The following is a 12,583-nucleotide window of genomic DNA, read 5'->3' on the forward strand; positions in this document are numbered from 1 at the left end:
GTGATTGACTGTAATATGAGTGAAGCGCAAGCATAATGAAAGGATGAAATCTATACTTGACACATTCATCACACGATAATGATGAAAGTGAAGTACGGGAGATTTTAATAAATGGCTCTAATGATGCTTTTCATGCTGAGCATTAATAATTCCCTGAAAACTCTTACAGAGCAGATCACGATGATGCGAATCCATTTCCAACACGGTGTCTGCTTTTATATATTTATTCCTGACACCTGAAATATAGTCTAACTTAGCGGAAGAAAACACAAGATTATAAAAAACGTTCATTAATTATAGACTTTCTAAGATTTAAGATTTTTCTTAAAATTTAAGTTTAGTCAACTTGAAATGTGACAACTTGGATATTTGAGTTGACTAAACTATATAATTTTAAGGCAGCGCAAACACTTACAATTTAAGTTACAACTTTTTTTTACAGTGTATAACTAAAATAATGACCTTGAATATTAAATGCCAGTTCATAACTCATCGTCTCTTGACGTGAACAAAACCTCTTATCATTTGGCGTGTTAATACGAACTGTTATATTGCTTATATACGTGATCTGTTCGACTGAGGATTTTCCTCTACACTCAGAAAAAAGATACAAAAGCTGTCACTGGGGTCACAAAATGTAAACTTTTGTCCATTTTAGGTGCTAATAAGTACATTTAACACTTAAAATGTACATATTATCACCTGAAATGTATATATTAGCACCTAAAATGTACACATTAACACCTAAAATTTACATATTTACACCTTAATATGTACATTTTAGGTCCTAATATGTCCATTTCATGAGCTAATATGTACATTTTAGGTGGTAATATGTACATTTTAGTTACTAATATGTACATCTTAGGTGTTAATAAGTACATTTTAGGTGTTAATAAGTACATTTTAGGTGTTAATTTGTACATTTTAGGTGTTAATATGTACATTTTAGGTGTTAATATGTACATTTTAAGTGTTAATATGTACATTTTAGGTACTAATATGTACATTTTAAGTGTTAATATGTACATTTTAGGTAATAATATGTACATTTTAAGTGGTAATATGTACATTTAGGTGCTGATATGTACATTTTAGGTGTTAATATGTACATTTTAAGTGTTAGTATGTACATTTTAGGTGTTAATAAGTACATTTTAGGTGTTAATTTGTACATTTTAGGTGTTAATATGTACATTCTAGGTGGTAATATGTACATTTTAGTTACTAATATGTACATTTTAGGTGTTAATATGTACATTTTAGGTGTTAATATGTACATTTTAAGTGTTAATATGTACATTTTAGGTACTAATATGTACATTTTAAGTGTTAATATGTACATTTTAGGTAATAATATGTACATTTTAGGTGTTAATATGTCCATTTCATGAGCTAATATGTACATTTTAGGTGGTAATATGTACATTTTAGGTGCTGATATGTACATTTTAGGTGTTAATATGTACATTTTAAGTGTTAGTATGTACATTTTAGGTGTTAATAAGTACATTTTAGGTGTTAATTTGTACATTTTAGGTGTTAATATGCACATTCTAGGTGGTAATATGTACATTTTAGTTACTAATATGTACATTTTAGGTGTTAATATGTACATTTTAAGTGTTAATATGTACATTTTAGGTACTAATATGTACATTTTAAGTGTTAATATGTACATTTTAGGTAATAATATGTACATTTTAAGTGTTAATATGTCCATTTCATGAGCTAATATGTACATTTTAGGTGGTAATATGTACATTTTAGGTGCTGATATGTAAATTTTAGGTGTTAATATGTACATTTTAAGTGTTAATATGTACATTTAGGTACTAATATGTACATTTTAAGTGTTAATATGTACATTTTAGGTAATAATATGTACATTTTAAGTGTTAATATGTCCATTTCATGAGCTAATATGTACATTTTAGGTGGTAATATGTACATTTTAGGTGCTGATATGTACATTTTAGATGCTAATATGTACATTTTAAGTGGTAATATGTACCACTAAGGTACCAGTATGCAGCCTTTGGGTGCAAAAGTGTACCTTTTGAAAAGATACAGCCCCAGTGACAGCTTTTGTACCTTTTTTTCTGAGAGTGTATGGACGAAACTGCAGTTGAAAAGCTTTTGTAAAAGGTTTTGTATTGGGCTGTTAATCAACACCCTATCAAACACCTTAGGAACACCAAATCCAGCTTTTATAAGTATTATTAATGGCAGCAGTATGAATTGTTGGGATAAATTTGCTATAGTAGATTTCAATGGTGAAGGTAGACAAAAATGACACAGAATTTCTCTTTTATGCTTATGCGTCTGTCCTAATAACAAAATGCTTTGACGTTTCACAAATGTACTTTGTGATACACAGATACCTTCCGCTTTCACTGTCAGACTCACTGAGACAAAAAGACGGTCTGGCAAGACTTGGCGAATCTACACTGCAAAAAAAAACAAACAAACAAAAATGACGTTCTTCCTCAGTATTTTTGGATTGTTTCCAGTACAAAAATATCTGAGCATTCTTGAATCAAGACATTTATTAGAGCAGCAGATATGAAGTCTTGTTTTTGTGAGTTTTTACTCAAAACAATTAGTATTTTTATGAACCCACTGGCAGATATTTGATAAATTTGAGACCTAATATCGTGTTTCTCCAGTAAATCTATCTTGATTTGGGAATGTTGAGATATTTGTGCTGGAAAACAACACAGAAACACTGAGGAAGAACGTATTTGTTTTTGCAGCGTACTGTTAAAACTCTCAAAGCTTAGAGAAATATAAATATCACATTCTCCGAACAAAAAACAGCTATTATAATACAAAGATCACAGATCTGGCATCATTCAGAACTAGTGTAAATAAAATGACATTAGTGCTGATCAAATAAGTCCAAATATCTTATTTACAATTCACCTTCCAGAGAGCCAGACCTTTCATCAGAAGCAGACTCATCGGACCTCACCATAACCGAAATCTGTCCTGATCCTCCAAATACTGCCAGTGAAAGGTTCCAGTCCGGCTCGTTTCCTGGACACTGATGGCCTCCGGTTGGTCCGTTGAGTCTCCGACACATCTGAGATGCTCCCACTGTGAGGGAATCCTGAGGAAACAAAGGACCTGCTAGCCCTTTTCTGCACAACACTAGTCCTCTTTCTGAAGTCACATGACCGTTTCTCTTTCCTCCTCCACCACCGGGATGGTTTTCTCCGCCTGGAGGTTCTCGTGGCCCGAGGACGGGATGGAGTTCTCTGAGACGGAGCCGTTCTTGACGTACCCCGGGAGGTTGCGGTGTCCGTTGATGGCCCCGGGCCCCAGGCGGGTGGTGAGGTGCAGGGCCAGAGGCCCGCGGGCCGTCACGTTGGTGACGCTGGTGTGGGACACCATGGGCCCGTAGCTGTACGTGTTGCTGCCGCTCCGGGCTTTCCTCTTGAAGTCCAGAGCCAGTGTCCTCCGACTCCACGACTTCTTGATCTCTGCCTGGACCTGAAGAGAGGGATCAGGACTAAACAAGTCGTTCTTCTACTATAAACTCATTACAAGTAACTTGAGTTCAAGTAACTAGTCAAGTAACGCTTTACTTTTTCAATTTACAACAAAATATCTAAGTTACTTTTTGAAACAAGTCTGCTAAATAACGTCTCGGTTACGCATGTAAGCCTCGTTCCCTGAGTAGGTGAATTAAACTGAAATAGTTAAAACTATGAAATTAATAATTGCACATTATAAAAAATAGTATAAATTGCAAGAACATAAAATAAATAAATAAATAAATCTTGCGGTCCTATCGCTGCCAGGACCATTTATTGCAGGATCTGTTATATAAACAAGTACCTATACACTCTCAGAAAAAAAGGTACAAAAGCTGTCACTGGGGCTGTACCTTTTCAAAAGGTTCACTTTTGTCCATTTTAGGTGCTAATATGGACATTTCAGGTGCTAATATGTATATTTTAGGTGCTAAAAAGTATATTTTAAGTGTTAATATGTACATTTTAGGTGCTAATATGTACATTTCAGGTGCTATGTACATTTTAGGTGCTAGTAAGTACATTTTAGGTGTTAATGTGTACATTTTTAGTGTTAATATGTCCATTTCAGGAGCTAATATGTCCATTTTAGGTGTTAATCTGTACATTTTAGGTGTTAATGTGTACATTTTTAGTGTAAATATGTACATTTCAGGAGCTAATATATCTAGTTTAGGTGTTAATATGTATATTTTAGGTGCTAATATGTACATTTTAAGTGTTAATATGTACATTTTAGGTGCTAATATGTAAATTTTTGGTGTTAATATGTACATTTCAGGAGCTAATATGTCTATTTTAGGTCCTAATATGTATATTTTAGGTGTTAATATGTACATTTTAGGTGCTAATATGTACATTTTTAGTGTTAATATGTACATTTCAGGAGTTAATATGTCTATTTTAGGTCCTAATATGTATATTTTAGGTGTTAATATGTACATTTTAGGTGCTAATATGTACATTTTTAGTGTTAATATGTACATTTCAGGAGTTAATATGTCTATTTTAGGTCCTAATATGTATATTTTAGGTGTTAATATGTACATTTTAGGTGCTAATGTACATTTTTAGTGTTAATATGTACATTTCAGGAGTTAATATGTCTATTTTAGGTCCTAATATGTATATTTTAGGTGTTAATATGTACATTTTAGGTGCTAATATGTACATTTTTAGTGTTAATATGTACATTTCAGGAGCTAATATGTCTATCATCCTAATATGTATATTTTAGGTGCTAATATGTACATTTTAGGTGCTACTATGTCCATTTTAGATGCTAATATGTACATTTTTAGTGTTAACATGTAAATTTCAGGAGCTAATATGTCTATTTTAGGTCCTAATATGTATATTTTAGGTGCTAATATGTCCGTTTTAGGTGTTAATATGTACATTTTAGATGCTAATACGTACATTTTTAGTGTTAATATGTACATTTCAGGAGCTAATATATATATTTTAGGTCCTAATATGTATATTTTAGGTACTAATATGTACATTTTAAGTGTTAATATGTACATTTTAGTTGCTAATATGTACCACTAAGGTACCAATATGCAGCCTTTGGGTACAAAAGTGTACCTTTTGAAAAGGTACAGCCCCAGTGACAGCTTTTGTACCTTTTTTTTCTGAGAGTGTACAACACTCAGAGTTAGTGTAACGTCTTGTGCATGTGGACACTAACAATTATCAGATAAAGTTTAGGGATACAGAAGATACAGAAATTCGTTCTTACCTCTCCATTGCAGAAGCAATATATAATTGCAACAAAGAATCCCTGGAAAACAGAGCATGAAATATAAAGATACAACTTATAGCAAATCATCTATCATCTACATCTCAAGAAGTTTGAAGTTTGACCTGGAATGAGTTAATGAGCATTTCATAGTGCATCTGTATTTGCCACGGGACCCCGGACACCTCTGTGTAGGGCATTGCCATGAAGACGATGTAGTGAACGCCGAACAACGGCATGAGCACCAGGGTGGACTTCAACAGCTTTCTGTGGGGCGCAAACACACGCTAGTTAAACACACATGACCCTTCACAAGTTTGGGGTTTTTCTATGAAAGTAGCTGACACTTTTATTGAGCAAGGATTCATTAAATTGATCAAAAATAACAATAAATGCATATATAAGGTGTTTTTCAAAATGTAGATTTAAGTAGAAAACGAGAATCACTAAAATTATTGAATATAATTTGAGACAGAGGTCTTTACAAGTTTAAGTTTTGTTCAAGCTAATTAAAGCAAGTTTTCATTAACGGGAAGACTATATATATATATAAAAAGGGGTAAAAGACACAATAATTCACATGATAATGAATACCTGTCTGACTTTTCCATTTGTTGACATGACATTGTTATTCAGATGGTAAATATCTTATATTATCACCATATTTATAATAAAACCATCATATAATAAAATGTAATGTTTATTTGTTCCTACTGTAAAGCTTTATTAAATTATTCTTGGATCTCATTCAATCCTAACATAATATTTACTTTTTTAATGCTTTTGTTTCAGTATTTTTAAAATGAACACATTTTACTGACAGTATATTTATATTTATTTATCAAAATTAACAGAAATTAGCAAAAACTTTGCTAAAGTAATTTCTTTTCACAAATATTTACTTTATAATATATATATATATATATATATATATATAGTAGGGCTGGACGATTAATAAAAGTTTGTGTTTACATAATATATGTGTGTGTAGTGTGTATAATTATTTTGTCTATATAAATACACACATATGCATGTATATATTTAAGAAAAATTTGCTATTAATGTATCAAATATTTATATTTATGTATAATATTAATTTTGTATAAATATATATAAAGTATATACATGCAATTATTTCTTAAAAGTTTACATGCATGTGTGTGTATTTATATATACAAAATAATTATACACACCACACACATATATTATGTAAACACATAATATATATATATATATATATACACACACACACACACACATATTTTGGTTACTATACCTTTTTTTTTTTTTTTTACACATTTTGGTATTATATAAATATATACAACTAATTAGGAGTTTATTGAGGCCAATACATGCTTTGAATTGGAGAATTGGACCCAAATCAAAAGTATAACCATTCCTTTATTGCTATTGATTGTATAATACTCATTCAGTCCTGGTGAACAGAAGCATCTTCTTATAAAACATCACTGACCTCAAACAGCAGTGTGTGTTTCAGATGTGGTTTACTCTTACCTGTACTGTTGTCTGGTGTCGCATCTCCCTGCATTTGTTTCTCGAAGTTTGGTTGCCAAGACTCTGATTATATTCAGGAACAACAAAAAATTTACCTTGGGGGTAGAAAAATACACACAAATAAATTTGGATCATAATTGAGACTAAAAATAAAATAAATGAAGCATGAAATGACTCTAATTGAGGATTCTTACACTGCGTTCACACCAAAGCCAATGGCAGACAAATAAAAGCTCAGCAGAACTTAAACTACAAGTCAAAAATGAGTAAACATGACTCAATTTACACTTGTTTCATTGATTTAAAAATATAACACTTTTTTTGCCTAAAAACACCAACTTTTTTAATGAATTTTTACTTGTGTAAACGTACAACAATTGCTGTCAGAATAGGGATCTGCACGATCCATTTGAGGTTTCCTGCGCTTAAATCCCAGCACCTGTAGATCAGAAACCAGATCAGTCACTTTCTGAAAGGCCATCAATTAATATTTAATATTAGGGGTGTAGCGGCATCATGCACTGTATTCATCATGGGTCGGTACGGACGCTACGGTTCGGTGGAGACAGTCGGATAACACTACAATCCAGAAGGGGGCGCGGTGGCAATGCAACAGTGTTTGCTAACTAGGGTTGGGTATCGAGAATCGAGTATCGATTGGAACAGAGACTAACTTTTCGTTTTTCCCGGAATCGTTCAAAAGTTAAAATTTCGATTCCTAGTTTCGATATTCACAGTCCGCCGAGCGGAAGAAGAAACCGCTGAACAACACCAACGAAGAAGCGTCTACCGGAAGTGTTGGCATAACCGCGCGAGTCGAACATGAGTAGCTTACGTCGGCGATCCAAAGTGTGGCTTCACTTTTCTAAAAATAACGAAATCTCGGCAAAATGCAAAATTTGTGACAAAAGCAGTATTTTTACAGAAGGAGTATTTCCTTCAGAAAGGCCGTTGGTTAGCAAGGTTAGCTAAACTTTTTTGACCCTGCCTCTTAAAAGAATCGGAATCGAGAATCGTTAGGAACCGGAATCGAAACAAGGAATCGGAATCAGAATCGTTAGGAACCGGAATCGAAACAAGGAATCGGAATCGAGAATCGTTAGGAACCGGAATCAAAACAAGGAATCGGAATCGAGAATTGTTAGGAACCGGAATCGAAACAAGGAATCGGAATCGAGAATCGTTAGGAACCGGAATCGAAACAAGGAATCGGAATCGAGAATCGTTAGGAACCGGAATCGAAACAAGGAATCGGAATCGAGAATCGTTAGGAACCGGAATCGAAACAAGGAATCGGAATCGAGAATCATTAGGAACCGTAATCGAAACAAGGATTCGGAATCGAGAATCGTTAGGAACCGGAATCGAAAAAAGGAATCGGAATCGAGAATCGTTAGGAACTGGAATCGAAACAAGGAATCGGAATCGAGAATTGTTAGGAACCGGAATCGAAACAAGGAATCGGAATCGAGAATCGTTAGGAACCGGAATCGAAACAAGGATTCGGAATCGAGAATCGTTAGGAACCGGAATCGAAACAAGGATTCGGAATCGAGAATCGTTAGGAACCGGAATCGAAACAAGGAATCGGAATCAGAATCGTTAGGAACCGGAATCGAAACAAGGAATCGGAATCGAGAATCGTTAGGAACCGGAATCGAAACAAGGAATCGGAATCGAGAATCGTTAGGAACCGGAATCGAAACAAGGAATCGGAATCAGAATCGTTAGGAACCGGAATCGAAACAAGGAATCGGAATCGAGAATCGTTAGGAACCGGAATCGAAACAAGGAATCGGAATCGAGAATCGTTAGGAACCGGAATCGAAACAAGGAATCGGAATCGAGAATCGTTAGGAACCGGAATCGAAACAAGGAATCGGAATCGAGAATCGTTAGGAACCGGAATCGAAACAAGGAATCGGAATCGAGAATCGTTAGGAACCGGAATCGAAACAAGGAATCGGAATCGAGAATCGTTAGGAACCGGAATCGAAACAAGGAATCGGAATCGAGAATCGTTAGGAACCGGAATCGAAACAAGGAATCGGAATCGAGAATCGTTAGGAACCGGAATCGAAACAAGGAATCGGAATCGAGAATCGATAGGAACCGGAATCGAAACAAGGATTCGGAATCGAGAATCGTTAGGAACCGGAATCGAAACAAGGAATCGGAATCGAGAATCGTTAGGAACCGGAATCGAAACAAGGAATCGGAATCCAGAATCGTTAGGAACCGGAATCGAAACAAGGATTCGGAATCGAGAATCGTTACGAACCGGAATCGAAACAAGGAATCGGAATCGAGAATCGTTAGGAACCGTAATCGAAACAAGGAATCGGAATCAGAATCGTTAGGAACCGGAATCGAAACAAGGAATCGGAATCGAGAATCGTTAGGAACCGGAATCGAAACAAGGAATCTGAATCGAGAATCGTTAGGAACCGGAATCGAAACAAGGAATCGGAATCGAGAATCGTTAGGAACCGGAATCGAAACAAGGAATCGGAATCGAGAATCGTTAGGAACCGGAATCGAAACAAGGAATCGGTGAAGTAGACGCCGCATGTTAACTCTCAAAGTTTCATTACTCTATTTGTTTTCTACTTTTATATTACAAGAGATTCGTTTCAGTTTTGTAGCTGAATGTGACCAAATAACAAATGCTCTTCAACAAGAATGCATGGTTTACTGCTTAGTACACTTAAAGGAGTAGTTCACTTTTGAAAAAAAAATTGCTGATAATTGACTCACCCCCATGTCATCCAAGATGTCCATGTCTTTCTTTCTTCAGTCGAAAAGAAATTAAGGTTTTTGATGAAAACATTCCAGGATTTTTCTCCATATAATGGACTTCAATGGGAACCAAACGGTAAGACAGTTTCAGTGCAAACTGTTCAAAGGGCTTTAAACGATTCCAGATGATGAATAAGGGTCTTATCAAGCGAAACGATCGCTCATTTAATAAATAAATAACAAAGTTTTAAGTTTTATAAGCTCAAACGCTCGCCTTGCTCTGTTCTGCGTGACTCTCCTCGTTCATCAAAATGAACGAATCTTTTCCCGAGTCAATTGGTTCATTCAATGAATGAAACGAACAAATTGACTCGGAAAAAGATTTGTTCATTTTGATGAACGAGTTCGAACAGGAGTCGTTTAAAGCCCTTTGAACAGTTTGCACTGAAACTGTCTTACCGTTTGGTTCCCATTGAAGTCCATTATATGGAGAAAATCCTGGAATGTTTTCATCAAAAACCTTAATTTCTTTTCGACTGAGGAAAGAAAGACATTGAAATTTTGGATGACATGGGGGTGAGTCAATTATCAGCAAAAGTTTTTTCAAAATTGGCTGTACTGTCACAACTTCAGTGGAACAAACTGTAATTTTCATTACTGTCTGCTCAAAGTAAATGAACAGAAACCTAGCGTCGGGGATTTGTTGCTTGTTCATGTTGTACCAAACTCGTATCGAACCATGGGGATACTTCTATGTACCGTTACACCCCTAATACAATACACATATATTAATCAACACATCCTGCATACATCATTTACCATGCTCAGAAAATGTGCTTTGTTCAACAAGCTGATTTAATACTGTATTCCACATATATCAAGGACAAACACTTACTCGGTGTCAGCAAGAGTGGCTCTCACGCTGGCCCAGATGGTGACGAACATCGCAGGAACACCTGTTTAAGGACACCTTTAGTAAGTCCAATGACATCACACAACTCTCAAGGATATTAAGATTGGCCTTGATTTTTGATAGTCTTGGATACAAGTTATTAAGAAATTAGTATGCCAGGATTTTTTTTTTATGAATTGTTTTGGTGTAAAATAGGTATATATCACTGCAAACTAATAAACAAACTAATTGTTTTATTTTTAGTTATTTCATATAACATTTTGGTGGGACCAATGAAAATGATGGGTAGCACTATAGATCAGGGAATGCATGTGCACTATTAACTAGATGCTTATTAGTATAAATATTACAAATATACTGGTTGTTTATTAGTACTTATAAAGCGCATATTAATGCTTTATTCTGCATGACTACTTTATATTAGATCCGTTAAACCTTCCTCATATCTAAACATAACCACTACAACAACTAGCTCACTAACTATCGATAAAGAGTTTATTGAGGGAAAACACCTAGTTAACCCTCTGATGGTCTTCCTTTATGAGTCACGTCCTGGAAAATGAAACTTCTTCCATCCCAGTAAAACCAATGCAATTTATTTTTGTTCTATAATATTTATTCTTTTTAATTTAGTATTTTGAGACAATTTAATTGAATTTATTCCTATTTATGCAATATTTATGGTCTATTTTTTCAATGGAAATATATATGTTTCTATATATATATATATATATTTTTTTTTTAACAAAAATATTAATGCAGTATTTTAGTTTAATATAGAGTCTAGGCCTTCAGAAAAAAAATATTTTTTGAAGAAAATTAGCACTATCTGGTTACAGTATAGAGAAAAAGCGTAGAATCATGGTGTAACCACTAGATGGCATGTACAGCTCCCTATGGAGAGGCATGTGAATTCCCCAGCTGTTTATGAACACTTTTTTTGTTGTTGTTGTTGGTGGATTTGAATATATAGTTGAAACAATCTCAAAAACGAATTTTTATTTAAAAAATGTAAAAAATAAAAATAAATAAAAATTTGTGAATTTTTGTGTTTTTTCAATTTCCCATTCATTTCCTATGGGGGTCATTTTTGACCGACTAATTTTTTTACGACCACTTAGCATGCTCGGATCATGAACTCAATTTTTTTGTGTGTTCACATACCTAATGCCAGAAATGTCACCAAGTTTCGTAACATTCAGATGAAGCTATGATTTTTAAAAATTCAAAACAGATTTTTTGTAGTCTGAATTTATTGGTGTTTGTGTGTATAAAAGTGTGTTTATATGTGTGTGTGTGGGTGGGTGTAAATTTTTTGCACTCTTGATGTTGTAGAGTGTCACCCCTTTACTGCGGTATACTTCTGTTAAGAATCGTGGGCGATTTGTAGATTTTTTTGTAGAATATTTGTTCTTTTGTCAATTTCCCATTCATTTCCTATGGGTCGGTCATTTCTGACCGAAGACCACGAGTGTGACTATTTTTTTACGACCACTTAGCATGCTCGGATCATGACCTCAATTTTTTTTTGTATTCACATACCAAGTGCCAAAAAAGTCACCAAGTATCATAACGGTCCGATGAAGCCGTGATTTTTAATAATTCAAAACTTATTCGGTCAGAAGTGACCGAGGACCATCAGAGGGTTAATTGTGAATATGTGTCCCCCAAATCAAGTGCGTTAACATTCATTGTGGCTCTTCGACCCTGAGAGGCGGCTCGGCTCCACAGCATCCACATTGTATGCGCTGTGCATGTCCAGCTTTTCCGCACAGTGTGTACAATGCAGGAGCCGTGAAGTCCAAAGTATACACACACATGTGTCCCCAAAACATGCAGCGCCCACTTAGTTATTTACTTCAAATTACCCAGAGAAGATGTCTAAAGAAAGCAGCAATTAGATCTTGTGTCTGTAGCCAGAAGCTGAATAATTCTGTACTGGAGATGTACGTGAACAAGCGTACTCACCCCATCCAATCAGAGTAAAGCCCCAGAGGTACTTCCTGTCTGAGAAGAAGGTCATGAAGATAAGGCTGTGCAGGTACAGGCCTTCCACCAGAATCCAGTAATAATTAGTCGCCAAGAAGTACAAGAAGAGAGTCACCGCCACCTTACAGCCGATCTTGAAGAGTAAAG

At 34.9% G+C, this 12,583-nt stretch overlaps 1 protein-coding gene across 1 annotated transcript in view; it reads right to left on the bottom strand.

Annotated features, from left to right (window-relative positions):
- Positions 1 to 1,834: 1,834 nt before the first annotated feature.
- pth1r (parathyroid hormone 1 receptor) overlaps positions 1,835 to 12,583 on the bottom strand; it is a 103,121-nt gene continuing 92,372 nt past the window's right edge. The window contains exons 7-13 of the mRNA XM_039657176.2: positions 12,416 to 12,569; positions 10,430 to 10,490; positions 7,168 to 7,234; positions 6,796 to 6,890; positions 5,406 to 5,547; positions 5,281 to 5,322; positions 1,835 to 3,495 (exon numbers count right to left, since the gene is read on the bottom strand). Of these exons, the coding sequence (XP_039513110.2) occupies positions 3,172 to 3,495; positions 5,281 to 5,322; positions 5,406 to 5,547; positions 6,796 to 6,890; positions 7,168 to 7,234; positions 10,430 to 10,490; positions 12,416 to 12,569 (885 nt within the window). The 3' untranslated portion in view covers positions 1,835 to 3,171. The remainder of the gene's footprint in view (positions 3,496 to 5,280; positions 5,323 to 5,405; positions 5,548 to 6,795; positions 6,891 to 7,167; positions 7,235 to 10,429; positions 10,491 to 12,415; positions 12,570 to 12,583) is intronic.

This window comes from Pimephales promelas, chromosome 5 (assembly GCF_988280905.1).
Source record: "Pimephales promelas chromosome 5, fPimPro1.hap1.1, whole genome shotgun sequence".
NCBI classification, from domain to species: domain Eukaryota; kingdom Metazoa; phylum Chordata; class Actinopteri; order Cypriniformes; family Leuciscidae; genus Pimephales; species Pimephales promelas.